The 20314-nt window shown below is 39.0% G+C and overlaps 1 protein-coding gene across 1 annotated transcript in view; it reads left to right on the top strand.

Moving 5' to 3' along the window:
* The first annotated feature begins 4101 nt into the window (after positions 1–4101).
* Positions 4102–20314, top strand: part of STK17A (serine/threonine kinase 17a) — a 36305-nt gene continuing 20092 nt past the window's right edge. Inside the window, exons 1-2 of the mRNA XM_069461841.1 lie at positions 4102–4441; positions 14378–14590. Coding sequence (XP_069317942.1) covers positions 4239–4441; positions 14378–14590 — 416 coding nt within the window. The 5' untranslated portion in view covers positions 4102–4238. The remainder of the gene's footprint in view (positions 4442–14377; positions 14591–20314) is intronic.

Here is a 20314-nt window from a genome sequence, read left to right as displayed (position 1 = left end):
ATTTAGATAAAATAAACAAACTCCTAGAATAATACAACTTCCAAAACTGAATGAATCCAACAAAAACAAAAAAATCTGATTTGTCCAATATTTATGAAAACAATTGAATTAGTTATTAAATATATACAAAGAAAATAGCAGGTCCTGGTAGCTTTATCAGTGAACGCTCCCAGAGAATTGAAGAAGGAGAAACACATTTCAATTCATTTTATGAGGCCAGCATAATCCTGATACCAAAACCTAAAAAGAACATTAAAAGAATAAAAAATAACATGTCAACTTTACTGATAAGCATAGATGCAAAAAATCCTAAATATTAGCAAACAAAACCAAAACGACACACACACACACACACACACACACACACATCCTGACTAAGTTGTTTTATAGGAGGAATATTAAATTGGTTTTACATATGGAAATCAGCCAATGTAATTTACCATAGCATAATAAAGGAGAAAAATCACATGATCATTTGACAAGTGGAAACAATCATTTAATTCAACATCTATTTATAGTATTTTTTTTAAAAAAAAGAAAAGAGCTTCCTTATCCTGACAAAAGGTATTTATAAAAAATGAACAACAAACATCAGACTTAGAGGTGAAATGTTTATATGCTTCTCACTGAAATTGGGAGGGAACAAGACAAGAAAGCCTGCCAGGCTGGAGTGCAGTGGCAGGACCATAGCTCACTGCAGCCTTGAACTCACTGCAGCCTTGAACTCCTGGGCTCACCAATTTTTTTTTTTTTTTTTTTTCTGTAGAGACAGGGTTTTGCTGTGTTGCCCAGGGTAGTCTCAAAGTCCTGGCCCCAAGTGATCCTCCTGCCTCTGCCTCTCAAAGTGCTGGGATTACAGGTGTGAGCCACCATGCCCAACCTAAGTAGGTCTTTTTATATAAAATATTTTTATTATTCCATTTGCCCTCTCTATTAACTTGTTATTCATTCTTTTTCTGTTACTTTAGCTGTTACTCTAGAGATCATAATAGTCATTATTGATTTATTAAAGCCAAGTACTTTTATCAATTCCCAGAGAATGCTAGGACCTTAGAACATTTTAATTCCATTTACTTCTATCCCACTTTTTGTGCTAATTATGTATATTTTAATTCTCTATATATTTAAAGCTCACATCAAATTATTTTTATTATTTTATACAGTTTGTATTTATTTCTTTCTAGTCACATATTAACCGTTTGCATCGCTCTTCATTCCTTTAGACATCTCCATGATTTCATTTGGGATCAGTGTTCATCTGCCTGAAGAATTCCTTTTGAAATATCCTTTAATATTGATAACACTGATGATCTTAGTGTTTCTTTGTTATAAAAATATCTGTATCTTACTTTCAATTTTGAAGAGTATTTTTACTGGGTATTTAATCTAGATTGGCAACTAATTTCTTCCAGCACTTTGAAGACATTTGAAGGTGTTTAGGCTTCCACTGGTTCTTTGAGAATAATAAGCTCTTGATTGTGTTCTTGCTCTGTTACAGGTTATATATCTGCTTTCTCTGCCAATTTTAAACATTTTCTCTTTATCATTGTTTCTCAGTAGTTTATCATGATCTGCCTAGGTTTTCTTTGTTTGAAATCCTGCTTGATATTCATGATGTTTCTTGACTCTGAGAGTTGTTGTCATTCATTAGTTTTAAAAATTTCCCTGTTACTGTCTTTTCAAATGTTGTCTCTTTTCCTTTTTTCTCTTTCCTCTCCTTCTGATATTCCAATTAAATATATGTTAGAATATTTTACCACATATCATGTTTTATCCTTTTTTCTGAACTTTATGTCTTTTGATCTCCTGTGTTTCATTTTGCATATTTCATTTCACTAATTCTTGCTTAAGTTATATCTAATCTATTATTAAACCCATTGTTCCTTGGTAGTTTTAGTTCATGAGTTTTTTTCCCCAGTTATAAAATTTCATTTTATTCTTCATTGGAGTTTCCAGTTGAAACTCTCCATTTTGTCATTTAATTTCTTGAAGATATTAAGAAGAATCACTTTTATATCAAAGACATTCATATCTTTAATATTAATATTAATCTTGAAGATGTCAAACAAAATCATTTTATGATTTCATCAATCATAAAATTTGTCTTTAAACTTTAATATCTGGATCTCTGGTGTGTTTGTTTATTTCTATTTTCTGTCTTTTTCCCTTGGTTTAAGACAGTTCTTTTTGTGTGTTCTTTTTTTTTAAGTGTCAGACATGGTGTATAAATATTATTCTGATAATGTGTGGCTCTGGATGATGCTGTTTTTCTCCAGAGAGAATTCACTGTTGCCTTTTGAGGCTGGTCTTCAGTCCTTGCTGGTCTATTTCCCTTTTGCCCATGCTCCTAGGATATAGCCCTTCAGAGTCTCAACTGAAGGCCTAGTTGTTTATCAACTCCTCTTCCTAAATAGGTCCTAATTTTTGGTCTCCACGGCCCCATGAGATGGCTGAAAGCTCTGCTTACTTTTTCACCCTTTAAACCATTGTTTTAAAATTATCAGATACCTCATGGGAAAAGTGGTGCCTTTCTGGGCTGCCCTTCTTTCTGGGATTTTAGTTACCCAAGTCCTTTCTACTTTTGAAGTTCTCTGATGCCTTCAAGCAGAGGATTTTCTTTCTTTCTTTTTTTTAAATTTTGCTAACTTTTCTAATTTTTCTCAGTGAGCGTGTAGATCACAAATAAGCTTGTCCATCACTTCCAGAAGCAAAACGCTATTGGAATAGTTTGAGCAGAGCCGTGACGTGATTCAACTTAGATTTTAAAAAAAAGATCACTGTAATTGCCTTGAAAATGAATTCTGTGGGATTAAGGAAGGAGGATGGAAATAGGTGGTCCAGTTAGTAAACTATCACATTAATCCAGACAAGAGATAGTAGTGACTCAGGCCATGGTAATCATGTGGAAATGGAGAGAAGTGGCCAGATTCTGCACATAGTTTGAAGGTAAAGCCAAAGGGGTTCCCGAACAAATTGGATGAGGGGTATGAAAGACAGGAGTCAATGCTTATCCCAAGATTTTTGGCTTGAAAAACTGGAAGGATGGAGACGGTAAAAACTGAGATTGGGGAAACTGGGTAAGAGTACATTTATGAAGGACAATCAGGAACTTACTTTTTTTTTTTTTTTTTAACTTTTCCTATTGATTTATTGTTGTAGCGCTCCTATTGCAGTGCACAAGTGCCCTATTCTCCCGCTTGGTAGAAACAGGACACGACTCTATCTCAGAAAGATGTGTTTTCTTTAGTGCAGTCATTCTCTAGGTTTGTTGTGCATCAGAATCACCTGCAGGGCTGGTTAAACTACAAATTGCTGGGTCCCATATCTACAGTTTCCGATTCATGTAAACCTCGTGTGGAGGAACCTACTTTTGTATATGTTAAGTCTGAGACGCTAATGTGACATCTAAGTGGAGATGCCAAGTGCCTAGTTAAATATACGAGTCTGAAGTTCAGAGAATGCTTGGAAGCTGGAGACATAAATTCCGTAGTCGTCAGCATACGGATGGTAATTAAGGCCATAAGACTTGATGAGAGCACCATGAAAGTAAACACAGAGAAGACTACAGACAGGATAATAGTGCCTATTTCATAAGGCTGGCGCGCAGGATTAAAAATACTTATACAGCTCCTGCATCCAGATCCCTCAGCCATTGTACAGAGAGGAAACAGGGCAGCTCCCCATCCTAATGCGTCGTGCGGCAGCTGAGATCAGGGTCCCATGACCCCTATCCACCTGCCCACGAGAAAGCGATCGTGAGGTTCCTGCTCGCAGAGCTTATCCCTTTCATTAACCGCGGGTCAGCTTTCGGAACTCGCAGATGCTCAACAGGTGCCCAACTGGCTAATGGAGTCGGCCCTAGTACCCAAAGGGTGATGTTATGCTCGCCTCCAGGCCGCCCGGGAGGCCCCCCAGCTGCACCTTCTCCCAACGGGTGCAGAGAGGGCGCGCGCGAGGCACCCGGCGCTCGGGACCTGAGGAGCTAGCAAGGGGGCGGGGCCGGACACGGGATGGGGCGGTGCCGGGCGCGGGGCGGGGCCGGACACGGGATGGGGCGGGGCCCGGCGCGGGGAGGGGCCGACTGCCGGGAGCCTGGCGGCCGCAGTCTGAACAGCACCCAGGGAACAGAGGGTGTCCCAAGGCTCCTCGGACCCGCACGAGGCAGCCGGAGGCGGGCCCGTTACCCGCCGGCTTCTCGCAGAGAGCCGGCGGCCAGGAAGGAAGAGCGCCCGAGCACCATGATCCCTCTGGAGAAGCCGGGCAGCGGCGGCTCCTCCCCGGCCATCGCCGCCGGCTCGGGCCCGGCCGGCCGGGGTCTGAACACGCCGCGACGGCCGCCGCCGCCCCAGGCCCGCGGGCTGCTGACGGAGATCCGCGCCGCCGTGCGCACCGAGCCCTTCCAGGACGGCTACAGCCTGTGTCCGGGCCGGGAGCTGGGCAGGTGAGGACTGGCGGGGTGCCGGCGCGACCCGGGCGCGGATAAGTGCTGGGCCCGTCGGCGTGGCTGGTGCTGATAACGCGCGTTGTGACTGGGCACAAAATCGGGTGCCGGCGGCGATTAGGACAGCCGAGTGGCACCAGCTGCCCCTCCGCGTGCCGCGGCGAGTCCCCGAGCGAGTCATTTCAACTAGATAGCCTGTGGGAGAAGTCGCCAACGACAAGTACAAAAGGGCAAGGATTGGTTTCATCGGGTTGCCGAGAGCCTTGACGCTTCCTCTGCTCACGCCCTTTCAACATCTGTGATGGTTTAAATGGTAATTTAACGAGAGAAGTGTGTGAACCGCGCTCGCGGATTTAGCCGCGGTGGCAGGTCTGAAAACCACAGGTTTATGGAGTCAGCTGTGTTTGTGCCCTTAAACGCTTTTGGCTTTCTCCGTCTCCTTAGTGGCTTTAATAAAATACTACTATCAGTGTGACAGCTTCCTTTGCTCTGGTGCTATGTTAACTTCTGTCAGCCTTCTGCTGAGGACTTGATCATTTTAGTTTTCTTGGTTGGTTTTATGCTGTTTCACTTCTAAAATATTTAGGTCCCTGTGCCTCAATTTTAGATTGGTTTCATTCACAGGCTTTCGGCCCTTTTCTCACTCTTTTTACTTTGCTGTGAGCTAGCTCTTGCCTTCTCCCCACCCTACCCCTTTTTTGTGGGAGTAGGAAGAGTTTACAACTTGGTCTCTCTTTAAAGTTGTAAGAGGTGAATGAAGGCTGTTTGGATGCTTTACATTTTGTATGCTGAAGAGGGGTAATATAGTGATTTTTATGGGGTTTAGGGACTCTCTTCCTTGAGAACAGTTTGAAGAAATTGTCAAATGCACTGGCTTTGGGGGGTCACACCTGAGTTCATATCCTTACCCTGCTTGCTCTGTTTGCCTGTGGGTGGGTTACTTAAACTCCCCAGCCTCACTTTTCTCATCCATGAAACCACAAATAACAGTACCCACCTCATAAAGGTGTGGTGAGGATGCCATGCCTGTAAAGCACACACCACTGGGCCTGCCACTTAGTATTCAATAAATGTTCACTATTATTGCAAACATTTGTCGTGGTTGCAAAATAGCACCATGTTGTAATGGGAAAGGTTCCAACAGATATGACAGCTTTCAACTGGGGTCTTGGAAAAGGCATTGTTACAAACAATGTTAAAGACGCCCTGTCTTAAAAATATTAAGGTAACTTTTGGAAATAGGGTTTCTTTTTGGGGGGGGGAGGGGAATCCTACCTTAAAAATATGTTACTTATTACAAATGTTAACAAAGAAAAACCTTTCAGGAACAAGATTGACTTCACTGCTAGGCACTAATTGACTGGATCTGTGTGCACTTTAATTATGACAAAAAGAGAAGGGAGCTCCTGACTCAGCTCGATATTCTAATTCGTTGAAATTCCACACATTCTGAACTAACCCTGGTTACTTGAAAAGGAAAACAAAGTTTTCCATTATTTGTTTGAGTTGTCTGGCTTCATTCCACAAAGGGAAAACTAGTGCAGGTATTACAAAACTGAGCCGTCTTCAGGTGGCAAGCACTGTCTTGTAGACTTTATAATGAATGATTTAATCTGAAAACTGAGTGCACCCCACCAGTTGTTGTGGTACTAATTCCTCCAGGAATGTTTCTTTCAACTTTTTTTTAAGCTCCATTATGAAATTAGCTTGCCTATAAGGTTGTTGTTTTTTTTTAAGGTTGTGATATCTTCTGCATACCTTTTCTTATGTAAAGTTTTTTAAAAAGGAATAGATCCTGAAGTTGCAGAACAATGCAGCCATTAGATACTTGCTGTAAAAGCCTGGAACTGAAAAATAAAACTAATCTGTTTTTTTCTTTTTGGTACCCTTTTTCATTATGAGGCATTTAATGTAGTGATTAGGAACATGGGCTTTGGAGTCAGACAATCTGAGACTGAATCTTGGCTCTTACTGGTTGTTTTTGTTTTTAAACATGTTTCACAGAAAAGTAGCTCTTACTAGTTATATGGACTTGAGTACACTACCCAACCATTCAGTTGCCTCACAGGGTTGAAAGAATTAAGTAAAATAAAACATTTATAGCCTTAAGCCTGTGCTTAGGGGATGCACTCAATAAATGTAATTCATTGTGTAACTCAGTAAATGTTATTTTAAACGTAACCAAAAAAGAAAAAGAAGAAAACCTGCACACAATCTCAAAATGGGCCTCTGTCTCTGGCAAAAGTATGAAGTCATAGGAACCATTTAAGTCTCAGGAAGTAAAAGTTCTGTCTTGTGTTATAAACAGTCCTTGTTTAAGGCTTATAAATTTTGTGTGTGTCTTACGGTTTTAACATAGTTGGGTGTATACTCTCGTAAGATAGAAAACTTATTTTTCCAACTGTTAATTATGGTTGTCTACTTCTGATATAACTCTAATTGATCTCTTGCTGATCTAGAACTTGCAAAATATCTGTTATATTTTAATCGTGTGGGAGGAAAAACAAGACTTTTTCATTTTATTCTGTGGCCTTTCATTTAGTAAAATGAAGAAGCAGCATGAAGAGTTAACTGTTTAAACCAATCGATTTCTTTCAGGTACTACAATTATTTTATCAGAAATATAAAGTTTTTGAAGAGATGGCTGTTCAAAGGGAATTTTTTAAATGGTCAATATTGATTCCACAGTAATGGCAGGATGTGATGTTGATCATTTTAAGAAATGTCACATTCTCTTATGTCTCCAGCAGAGTCTATAGCAACCTAAATGTAGGTAAATATATGATGTAAAACTTTCTTTTATTGCTGGAAGCTTGACTTGTTATTCCTAAGGCTTGTTACCTTTCTTTGTGTCAGGATCTGTGCCAGTGTAAACCACATTAATGGCTTCATTACCGAGGAGCAAGAGAAATGACCTTGGGTTCTGAGAAGTTTTTCATGTTGATTGCCCTTGAGTTTATTGATAATACAGGAACAAAAAGATGTTTCTAGAGATTTAAAAATATACCAATTTCACATCGAATGCATGTGTTTTCATCTAGTCCTCAACTTTAACATTTTTAATATATTCGTAAATTTTTTCTTAACAAAAAAATTGTCAAAAGAACATTCTTTTAAATATTATTGCATGCCCACAGTTGAATTTTCCTATGGAAAAATTTATAAATATGAGTTACCATCTGGAAGAGGTACTTCATAAATTGTAGGCTTTACAGTTTTACAAGTGCTTTCACATGCATTATATCATTGACTCTTACCACAAGCCTGTTTGAAAACCTCGTTTTTCAGATGAGAAAACCAAGACAGAGATTGAGTCTTGTGAGAGACAGCAGAGCTGGGACTCCTGACTTTGAAATCACTTCCATTACACCACAAATGTTTTTCAGAGAATGGTCTGTAGTCTGTCTTGTGACTAAAATAGTTTTCGTGAAAGGATGTGTTAATGCGTTCCAAACTGGAACAAACACTACAAGCTTCAGTGTCGTATTCTTACAGCCCAGTAGCTAGGGATGTCCTGTTCCATTCTCCTCAGAGCAGTTAAGGGTAACAGGGACAAGAAAGGATTCGGGGGAAGTATGGCTTCAAGTAATTCATTAAGTCAGCTGTTTAATTTTTAAAAGTTGGTGCTTAAAATGTTAAAATCTTAATTTAAAATACATGAACTTAAGGATTTAATGAATTTTGTTAATTTTATAAAATCTGACTATTGAACCAAATGCATTAGAAAGCCAAGTAGCTATGGTCATTGATTCACCTCTGTAGGTAAGTAAGAAGGTACTAGATTTATTGAGGGAATTTACACTTCATGTACAGTTCAAATCAGATCACCTCCAGAACTTTTCTATGATTTTTATTTATTTTATTTTATCTTATTTTATGTTTTAGAGACAGGGTCTCACTATGTTGCCCAGGCTGGTCTTGAACTGGGCTCAAGCAATCCCTGCCTCAGCCTCCTGAGTAGCTGGGATTACAGGTGCAAGCCACCATGTCCAGCTCTATGATTTTTTTTGGTACAAATTATTGTCATTGGTTATATCATAGATCTGAAATTAGTGCCCAAAACAATAAATATAGCTACTGATTACTGATTATTTATTGAATGCTGTGCATTTTAAAGATGTAATTGTGTTTAGTCTTCTCCACCCTGTAAGGTAGGTACCATTAACCTCATTTTATAGATAAGGAATCCAAGGCTCAGAAAGAATGAATAAATTGCCCAGAATTACAGTTACTGGCCAGAATTTAAAACCAGGTTTGGCTTTTAAAGCCTTGCCTATTCTCATCACTCACACTGATGTCTTATTTGAATGGATTCACTGGTATTTACATTTAGGGCCAACAGATATTATATATATTTTTGTTGTTTTCCTTGATATTTTCAGAGGTAAGGAATACAGAAGTTATTTTAGGTCGTTCTTAAATGGAACTTCTTTATGTTTAAGATGTCACCCCAATGTAATTAAGTAAATATTGTATTTATATACAAAGGACAGAAGGCATCCTTCCCCTGTCCTCTGGAGGTTACTCCCAAATGTAACAGTGTAACTGATCAATCACTGTCCCCTTTATAGGCAAAATGACATGCCACTGGAAGGTCTTATGGGTGAAATAACATTTGAGCTGAGCTGTAAAGAATGGATGGAATTTCAGAAGTAGCCATGTAAGATACTCCAGCCATTGGCAATAAAACAAACAAGACACAGTGGTAGAAAAATTCAGTAAACAGAATGGCACGTAGTCCAGTGTATTAAACATTATGAGGTTAAGTTGCCATAAAGCTTTTATTTAACAAAATAATAAGAGTATATATACTCAGTGTGTTATCTATTTGCGCACCTGCCGTGTGCAGGGTACTATGGAGATACTAAGATGAATAATAAGTGAGGTCCCGGGAAGTCTCAGTGTGGCTGGGGAGACAGAAACTGTAATATGTCAGATTGATAAAGATATAAACAAAGCACATTATTGAAATTTAGAATGAAACAGGACCTTGGACATTATTTTGCTTCTTCTGTGTACCACTCAAATTAGCATCTGCATTTTCTCATGTTTACCTGAACCTTATATAGTCTATTATTGCTTCACCTTTACCTATAACCCAGTGCTTAACTTATATTTGAAATCCATCCAGTAAATGAGATTCTCTTTACTGAGAAAGGCACCTCAAACTTCTATCCAAAACCTAAAACATGATCTTTTGCCAAAAATATGTTATTGTTTTTATAGTCTTTATCTCAGTGGATGGTACCACATTTACATAGTGCCCATATTAAAAATCTAGAAGTTGTCCTTGACTGCCACCCTTCCCTTCTCCCCCCATCTCTGCCTACAACTCAGTCTGTCAGGCAGTGCTAGTAAATCTTGACCTTGAATGTCTTTTAAATGTATTCTCTCTTCCCAGGCTCCGCTGCTGCTATTGAGTTCAGGCCCATTGCCTTGAATTATTTTACTGGCCTCCCTGTTTGTAGTTATCACTTAGCAACCACTCTTCACAGTACTATCAGAATTATCTTTTTAAAACAATTATCTTAAGAATTCTAGTAGGTGCCCATTTTAAACCTGGTAAAGCCCAAACGTCCTTAACAAGTCATACTTACCTAAAGATGCTCACCATGCCTTCCTGAGCTCTGCGTTAAGCACTGGTAATGCAAAAATGAATGAAATTTGGTCCTTGTTCTTAGGGAGGTTGGGCTGGTGGGCCCAATCCAAACGTCTTTTCCTCTTGTTGTAACTGTTCATGTATCTTCCCTTTCCTACCATTCTGGAATATGCTTTCCTTGAGTAGTTCTGAAATGTATTCATTTCTGACATTCATCCCAAACTGTTTAATGAAAACTTGAGCTCTCTGTTTTGTACATAATAGTAAACTATAGATGTTCGTGAAATGAATGAATAGCTCTGACAATTGTTAGCAACTGTGTATTCCAGGAAGAAGTTTGGCTTTTCAGTCAACAAAGAAATAGATGTACAACCAACATCTTAGGCCCTTTGAGCCCCCTCAGCCCCAAGTCTCTGTATATAACTGTGGCCCCCAGTGTCAGAAAAACATCATTTTTTAAATGTTTTGCAGAGGCCTCAATAACCTAAAGTTAAAGATTGAGATACAGTCACAATTTTTACCATAAAGCCACAGTAAAATATGCATTTTTTTTTTTTTTTTAATAGAGATGTGGTCTCACTCTGTCACCCAGGCTGGAGTGCAGTGGTGCAGTCATAGCTCACTGCAGCCTCCAACTCCCAGGCTCAAGCGATCCTCCTACCTCAGTTTCCTGAGTAGCTGGGACTACAGGTGTGGGCCACCACGCCTGGCTAATTTTTTTTTTCCCAGAGACGGGGTCTTACTAAGTTACCCAGATTGGTCTCAAATTCCTGGCCTCAAGTGATCCTCCTTCCTGGGCCTTCCAAAGTGCTGGGATTACAGGCATGAGCCACCATACCCAGCCCAACATAATGCATGTTGGAACTCTTTTGGGGTATGGAATTTAGGGAACTCAGTATCAATATAATTCTTAGTCTGTTCAGTGGGACTCTGTACCTTGAAAGCTGAATCTCATGTCTCTTTGTATGGTGTGGCTCTACAGGAAGAACAGCTCCCAGAAATCTGTCTCCTGACTCCTCCTCAAGTGGTGGTAAAGGTCCCCCTCTCATTGCACCAGTCATCTAGAGATGAAGGCGTACGTGTTTCCTGCAGTCACTGTGACCCGCTGTCTTCCTGTCAGTGGTATGCAGTATTAGAACAATGGAAGAGTTTTCAGTGTGGGATAGTGTGGAGGCCAGCAAACTATACCCAGCTACCTATTTTTGTATGGCTCACAAGCTAGTAATTTTTTTTGTATTTTAAATTGTTGAAAAAAATCAGAATAAACGTAATATTTAATGACATGAAAATGATACGGAATTCAAGTTGCAATGTCCATAAAGTTTTCTTGAAACCCAGCCACACCCATTCACTTCCCTTTTGTCCATGGCTGCCTTTGCTCCGCAGCGGTGGGCTTACATAGTTGCCACAGAGACCATCTGGCCTGCAAAGCCAAAAATATTTACGATCTTGCCTTTTACAGACAGATTTGCTGACCCCCGGTATAGTGTAGGATACGATGGAAAGGAAAGAAGAAACCTGAAACTGTGAGGGATGCTTCCGCGGAAACAAAGGCGGTGTCAGAGTAGTCATCGCTATGAAAGGAGAGCCGTGGGAACCGCATCCTGGCACCTCAGGAATGGGTGAGGCGTGTGGCGGCAGACAGAACGAGTGTGGGGAACAGGCCCCAGAGTTTAGCAGTGGCTGTTCTGGGACAGGGTTCCCCGAGTTCACAGCTTAGCCGTGTGTGAGTCCAGTTCTCTGTTTGCTGAGTCACTTGTCTTTCACATCTGGTCTTCAAAAACACACTTTCAGGCTAGATAATAAGTAGTGTTTTACTTTGCAGTACTGTGTTGCTTTGAATTTTAGGTGTGGCAAAAATAAACATTTGTGTGTTTGACGTGGGAGTGCTCCGAGGGCCATTCAGCCGAGTCATTTCTAACTTACCAGGAATATGTTCACTGTCAATTATATGTTGAGGCTTCTTTTCAGATCAGTTTTTTACAAATTAAACTTTCTCTTTTGGGCCGGGCGCGGTGGCTCACGCCTGTAATCCTAGCACTCTGGGAGGCCGAGGTGGGCGGATCGCTCGAGGTCAGGAGTTCAAGACCAGCCTGAGCAAGAGCGAGACCCCATCTCTACTAAAAATAGAAAGAAATTATATGGACAGCTAAAAATATATATAGAAAAAATTAGCCGGGCATGGTGGCGCATGCCTGTAGTCCCAGCTACTCGGGAGGCTGAGACAGGAGGATCGCTTGAGTTCAGGAGTTTGAGGTTGCTGTGAGCTAGGCTGACGCCACGGCACTCACTCTAGCCTGGGCAACAGAGTGAGACTCTGTCTCAAAAAAAAAAAAAAAAAAAACTTTCTCTTTTGAAACTTCTGACAGGTACGTATGAAAAAAATCAAATTATTAAGATTTTTTTTTTCTTAGAAGAATCCAAAGGTCATTGGGCATCTTCTAAAACTTGATGGAGGTATTAGCCTAATGATTTTGTGGGGTTGAATAAAAGGTGGTATAAGTCTTTGATGAATTTGTTTATAGTTAAAATAAAATATAAAATAAAACACATAGTATCCAGTATCTATAGAAGTCTTTCATATTTCCCCAAATAAAAGAACTTTGATCTGAATAAGGGTGCTATTAGGTACATTGTTACCAAATTGAACAGCTATAGGGCTGTGCCTAAGGATATTTGTCATTCCACATTTTTATTACTAATGGTAACAAAAATATAGAGGGCATGATAATTATATTTGCAGTTAACAATAGATGGGAGGGAAGAATTAGTACTCAAAATTGTGCCAGTAGTCTAGAATGCTACCAAAACCTAGAAGTTAGAGCTTAACAGGGCAAATTAAAACCTTGCATTTAATTTTTTTAGAAAGCATTTTTACAATATAGTCAGTATAAAAATACTGACTTGACAAAAATTCAAGGGGAAAAAAATCTATATTATTTATTTACCAGCCCAATATAAAATATGAAAAACTTGTCAAGTTTTCTAACAAGCAATATTAGGTTATTTTGTGCCAAGATCAACAAAATAATGATGTAACACTTTGATCAGATTATACCTGCAGTAGTTGCTTCAGATTTGGTTGGCACATTTTCTGATGAGCCATAATAGTGAGAGGGTCAAAAAACCTCATGGGGCTGAGGAATTGGGACATTGGGAAAGAGAAGAGAGAGTGGCAGCTAACAGGTTGTGTTCAGTGTGTTCAACATCGGCAAGACTGTAGTGGGAAAGAGAGTGGGGTCTGTTCTGTGCTGCTCTGCAGAGAACCCAGACTTCAGCCCTTCAGCTGAAGTCAGGTTTAATGAAAATCTTAATATTACAAAATAATATGTGCCCAGTAGTAGAAGAGATTACCTCATAGTTTGAAATAAGACATTGGCATTTGGTGTTAGGTTTAAAAAAAAAATGATTTTTCCCCCTTCCTTGGCTTCTGAATCTTAGAAGAAAACTATATGATTTCTAAGTTTCTTTTCCAACCTAAGGATTCAGTAGATATTTATGGGTGTTGACTATCACAACTTAATGATTTGTGTGATTAGTAATATTTTATTGAGCACTTACTGTATGTCAAGTACCATGCTAAGCAATTGACATATTCTGTATACTGTAATTGTCACAACCTTGTGAAGTAGATACCATTTGTGTCCCTATACAGATAAGAAAAATGAGACTTACAGAGGTTAAATAAATTGCGTAAGGTTATGTGTCAAGTGCCACTTGTGGAATTCAAGCCCCCATAGGTCTAGTTCCAGAACTCATACCTTTGAACAATATGCTATATCAGTTCCCCTGTTTGACCTGCTTGTTAGTTTAATGACAAATTGTAGTGTATTAAGGTAATGCTTGTTGTATCTGTCTAGGAAAACAAAACATTTTCAGCTGATGTTAAAGTTAGAATGATATCGATGAGATCCTAACTTTTATAATTTTAGAAGGTGATAATGTTCTTTAGAGTCAATTAGTGACAGTGAAATTTATCATATTGGGAATTCTCATGACCAATTTATATTTAAAAATCAAATGGCTTTTTTAAAGATTTAAATCATTTCATGTATAAATGTGTAAAAAGTTAACCAAGTTATTTTTTGTATAACTCTGCAAAAGATATTGACTTTAATATTTAGTTAATTCTTATTTAGAAAAATTAATTTTACAGATATTTAATCTATAAATCTATAGATGTAGCTTATATAAGTTTCTAAGTGATATGGCTACTTCTGTGATTGAATAGAGCTACATTTGAATTTCTACCAGTAGGTATTTGGATATTTTTATTAAAATTTACCATCTCTGGAAAGTTGTCAACTTTAACAGTGAATATTTTTGTTTAATTCTAGGGGGAAATTTGCAGTGGTGAGAAAATGTATAAAGAAAGATTCTGGGAAAGAATTTGCAGCAAAGTTCATGAGGAAAAGAAGAAAAGGCCAAGATTGTCGGATGGAAATAATTCATGAGATTGCTGTACTTGAACTAGCACAGGACAATCCTTGGGTCATTAATTTACATGAAGTTTATGAGACTTCGTCAGAAATGATACTGGTTCTGGAATAGTAAGTATCATCTTCCTTACGCTATAAGTATATTTGATGTTCTACACTTCCTTTATGGGATACCACTCATCTGTGATAATGTTACAGGGCCTGGTTCTCTGGAAATCTGAGGGTTTTCCAGATCTTCTTCATGTGTTCCTCTTATTAATTTGACACGTTCAAAATTTGCAAGGGTTCATGTATGTTAGCTTTTTCATTTTTATTCCTTAATGAAATTCTTTTCATGCTAGGGTAAAAAGTTCTCTTATGTTTTTATTAGAGGCATTCTTAACAAGGTAAGTAATATTAAAATATTAAAAGGCATTTTATAATCCCTTACATGTTCTTATATTCTGAGTTAATCCCCTTTCTTTTAGAACTAGTAGTCTTGACTCTTACCATGTTTTCAATTTGAGTAAGTAGGCACAGCACAGAAAACAGCTTTGGAAAACAAAGGACAGTTCTTTATCTCCTTAAGAAATCCTGGTTTCCTCTCTGCTTCTCCTGCCAAAGGAAAAGATTGATAGATCTGAATACATTGAAGGCCTTAATACATCAATAAATATAAACAAAATGAAAAGACACACTCAGAGAAAAATAGCTCTAATATCCATTCAGCCAAAATGATTATGATTTCTTTAATATATAATTGGATCTTACAAATATATACAAAAACATGAACCTCCCCGTTTAAAAAGAATTTGGGCCATAATCCCAAAAGACACTATCCTGAATGTTGAAATCCCAAAAGATCAAAATCCCTAAAATCTAAAATCTCAAAAAAATCACAGTTCTGAAAGATCAAAATCGCAAAAAATGTAATTCTGAAAAAGTAATTTTAAAAATTCTTTGAAAGACATTTATTTACACTTTTAAAGGGGGATTTATTTGAGAAACATAAAAATCATTATGTACCCCATAAATATGTACAACTACTGTATGTCAATTAAAAGTAAATAAAAATTTTTTTAAAACATGATAGAATACTTCGTAGTCTACTTGACACAGTAAAATAGGCAACAATAACATACATATTTTTACAAGCATAAGCACTCAGGTATGGCGAGTCTGGAAAGGAAGTGGACACTATCAAATATACTATCAAGTATAACAGTTACTAGCAGTTGAACTGTATTTGTGAGAAATGGGTCAGAAAGTGAACTGTAAAAACACATGTCACTGTGGTTGATAATTGTATTCACCCAGCTTTATAACTATAATCATTTTGTGACAGACAGCATAAGTCTTTTCATGAGATTGATCAAAAACCAGAGAGCCAAGATCTTGAGAAATTTTATCTTTCACAAATGCAGGTTCCTCATTTATTTGAAGAAGTATCAATGTTTTTACATACACAGTGCTTGCACACAAAGTGAGCATTTTGTTAATGTGCTTCCACGGAGTCAAATTTGCAAACTGCATAAAATAAATTAGAACGTTCTAAAAGTTTTTACACAATTTATCCTCTAGTATTGGAAATGATGTGAAGATGAAATGAATAACATAGTGAATTGGTGATCCGTGTAAAGGTGCAGAAGTTGTACATGATTGAATAATTTGGCAGGGGAGATTTCTTGTGAAATGTACCTGCATTTCACTTCTGTAATCTTCAAAACACTCGCTGCACTTGTATTTGGACAGTGGTTGTGGTCTACAAATTTTGTAAGTGTATATTGTCCATTTAAAAGTCTGGTTATTGCTTGGCCATTGCAATTAAATGATTTTCTACTTTCAATGCTCCAGTGATAATTAGCTTTTAAACTTTTACCTTTTGCCATTAAGTAGTCTCATATGCTTGACTTAATCGCAGCCTTTTTGCAAGGGGACAATTTCACAGATCGCTCCCATTGTGTTCTAAGGAATATACTGAGATTGTGCTTCCCCAGTACCAAATCTTTGTTGGTCAGATTCCTCCAGAGAAACAGAACCAGTAGGATAAATATGGCAGGAGATTTATTAAGGGAATTAGCTCACACAGTTATGGTGGCTGAGAAGTCCCGTAACAGCCCGTCTGTAAGCTGGAGACTCTGGGATGCTGGCATTTCTTAGTGCAAGCGTGAAGTCCTCAGAACCAGGGAAACTGATGATATAACTTTCAATCCAAAGCCAAAAGCCTCAGGACCTGGCGTGGGGACGGGTAAATCCTGGAGTTCAAAGACAAGCAAGCTTAGAGTTCTGATGTTCGAGGCAGAATGAGAAGTCTGTCCCAGCTCTCAAGGCGTCCAATCCACCTTCTGCATTGTTCTCTCTGGGCCTCCAGCTGATTAGATGGTTCAGCCTGCCAACTTTGAGGGCAGATCTTCCCTACCTGGTTCACTCAGACTCACAGTAATCTCCTCTGGAAACACACAGACACACCCAAAATAATGTTCTACCAAGTTTCTAGGTATTTCTTAATCCAGTCAAGTTGACAACTAAAACTAAGTCCACTAGCCAACCGCTTGTGAACTTGGCAGCCTTACACATCTCCTTTAAACTGGACTAAATTTCCAAATAAAGACAATAACAAGACAGTAGTTCTGCCTAACATGACGCGGCTACAGCTACCATGGTGTACCTCTCCTGTGTGCAACTGAAAACACGCCATTCTCTTCCCCAGAATTCAGCTTTTAGGATTTCAGCATTCGAGATTTTAATCATTCAGGATTATGATTTTAGGGATTTTTGATCTTTTGGGATTTCAACATTCAGGATTATGGCATCCAGGATTGTGTTCAGCAATGCTTTAAAAAAAAAATGTACCAAGGATATGAAGAAAAAAGTCATCACAGACACATACATGAATTATAAATTGCCTATATTGAAAATATTGATTCTTACAATTTTTATAATGTAAATAAGTGGCCAATTTCCCCCTATCAGATTGGCAAAAATTATAAGGAAAAGTGATATTCATTGATTGAACCTTTTTTTTTTTTTTTTGGAGACAGAGTCTCAATCTGTTGCCCGGGCTAGAGAGTGCAGTGGCGTCAGCCTAGCTCACAGCAACCTCAAACTCTTGGGCTCAAGCGATCCTCCTGCCTCAGCCTCCCGAGTAGCTGGGACTACAGGCGTATGGCACCATGCCCAGCTAATTTTTTCTATGTATATTTTTAGCTGTCCATATAATTTCTTTCTATTCTTAGTAGAGACGGGGTCTCGCTGTTGCTCAGGCTGGTCTTGAACTCCTGAGCTCAAACAATCCGCCTGCCTCAGCCTCCCAGAGTGCTAGGATTACAGGCGTGAGCCACCACGCCCGGCCGAACCATGTTATTTATACCACAGTGGCAGTATTAATTGGTATAACTTTTCTGGAGGGCAGTGTGAAGTATGTATCAAAAGCCTTAAGGGCTGGGGGTGGTGACTTATGCCTATAATCCCAGATCTTTGGGAGGCTGAGTTGAGCAGATCACTTGAGTCCGAGGGTTCAAGACCAGCCTGGGCAACATAGCAAGACCCTACCTCAGCAAAAGAATTAAAAAACATTGTTAAAAAAATGAACTCTTTAACCTAGCAATTTCACTTTTATAAATTTTTTTTCATTAGGAAATATCAGGCAATTTTGCAAAGATATGTTACCAAAATGTTCATTATAGCATTACCTATGTAGCAAAAAGGTAGAAATAATCTAAATGGTTATTAGAAAGGAATTGCTTAAATAAGAAGTAATGTTGGCCAGGTGTGATGGCTCATGCCTGTAATCCTAACACTCTGGGAGGCTGAGGCCGGAGGATCATTTGAGCTCAGGAGTTTGAGGCCAGCCTGAGCAAGAGTAAGACCCTGTCTCTACTAAAAATAGAAAGATTAGCCAGGCATGATGATGCACACCTGTAGTCTCAGCTACTTGGGAGGCTGAGGGAGGAGGATCACTTGAGCCCAGGAGTTTGAGGTTGCTGTGAGCTAGGCTGATGCCGTGGCACTCTACTGAGGGCAACAGAGTGAGACTCTGGCTCAAAAAAAAAAAAAAAATAATAATAATGTCATTAAATGGATTACTGTGCAGTCATTAAAAAGCTAAAATAGATAAATGTATTGACAAAGATTTAAAATATTGCTAAGTTTATAAAAGCATGATGCAAAGTAATGTGTATAGTATTATGTTGTTTTTATCTAAAAGTTTATAGAGGGTAAAGTCTAAGTGTTTTGATAATCCAAGAGCATTTTGTTCATGTATTTTAATTTAGTAATTTCACTTGTAGGAATCCCTTTTAAAGAAATAACAAAACATGGATGTGAGAACAAACGTGCTTGCCAGAATGTGTTTTTAATTTACAATAGTAGAAATATCCAAAAATGGTAGAATAGTTAAAAGTTTAAAAAAATTGGTTTAGGAATCTCATATATGTAAGCCCCCTACTTGGCTAGGTTTTTGGTTTTGTTTGTTTTTTTCCCCTCAGTTTATTTTGGATAGAATCAAAGTCGACTTAAAAATCGATCTAGAAGAGACCCCCTGAAATATTCTCTGGCCAAAATCTCCACCTTTGTCTCCCATCCTGGCAAAACCTGCTCTTCAGCCTTTAATCCTTGGACTCTTCTCAGTTCTTCCAGCCAGCTCTTGACTGTCTTTCTGCCCTCTTCTTCCCTTCCCTTTAGTGGTTATTTGTACTGATCTCTCACCAGCACCTCACATAATTTCCCTCTTCCTCTTGGTCTTTCTCTGCAACTCATTGGCCAGTTTGAAACCCAGAATACATGCTGTGTGTCCCTCGTCCTGTGCTGCCACACATTCTGAGAAGGACTTGAGTGTTTTTGATCTGCTGAGTACGAGAGTTCCATCCTCAGCTGGGCTCATGGGATAGCTTGGCAGTGCTTCACCTAATCTCTCATCCTGTGCTTTGAGCACCACCCCCCAGGAATTAATCGATACCTACGACACTGTGTCTCCTGCTGCCCACCTGTTATTAGACACCTGGTCTTTTCTCCCCTTTGTGGAGAAATTAAAGCCATCAGACACACACTCCCTCGGCCGCTCCTCTGAATAGCTCTGTCTTTACTGCTCTCAGGCCCTTCCCTGCTGTTGGAAGGTGGAGATTCAACTACTCGATTGCAAGGCTAAAACTTTTATCTAAGTTCTTTAACTCTTGTCCTTCCTCTTCTAGGACCTCGGTTTTATTTTTTAATCAGTTACGTGACCTCTTCCAGAGTTTCAGTCCTTCCTCTGGTAGTTCTTTTCCCTTCATCTTCTAATGTTTGTCTTTTCTATCTTAGAGCTCCTTATCCTCAGCTTTGGCTTTTCCTAACTTGTCCTGCCTTTCTCTTCTCTTTACTGCTGTACTTAAAGGAACCGTGTGAATTTACAGCACTGCTCACCTCCAGTCCGCTTTGTTCTCCTTCACTGATCATTCATGTGGTCATGTGCCAACAGCCCATTCACTTTAATCTGGTGCCATCTGCTCCTCTAAAACTTCCATGAGGTCACCAGCCCTGGTTGCCAAAATCAATCTCCCCATTTTAGTGTTCATTCTACTTCCTACTCTCTTTAAAAACTTGATATTATACCTTCTTTCTTGAAATAGTCTTCCTTGGCTTTCACAGCCCTATTTTTTTTTAATCTCCTCCTCTCAGAGCTTTTTACCCTGTTCTGCTATATAGAGGAAGGTGTTCCTCAGAGTTCCATCAGAGTTACTGTTGTGCATTTATGTTTTGTACATTTTCCTTGGATGATAACAATCTGTTGTTGTGGCTGCAGCTATTATTTGCATGCTGATTATTTCCAAATCTGTGTCTCCAACCTCAGCCCCTCTTCCTGAGCTCCAGCTGCCAAAT

This window comes from Eulemur rufifrons, chromosome 29, assembly GCF_041146395.1.
Source record: "Eulemur rufifrons isolate Redbay chromosome 29, OSU_ERuf_1, whole genome shotgun sequence".
Lineage (NCBI taxonomy): Eukaryota > Metazoa > Chordata > Mammalia > Primates > Lemuridae > Eulemur > Eulemur rufifrons.
Note: the sequence above shows the minus strand (reverse complement) of the source record. Positions and strands in the feature narration are given on the sequence as shown.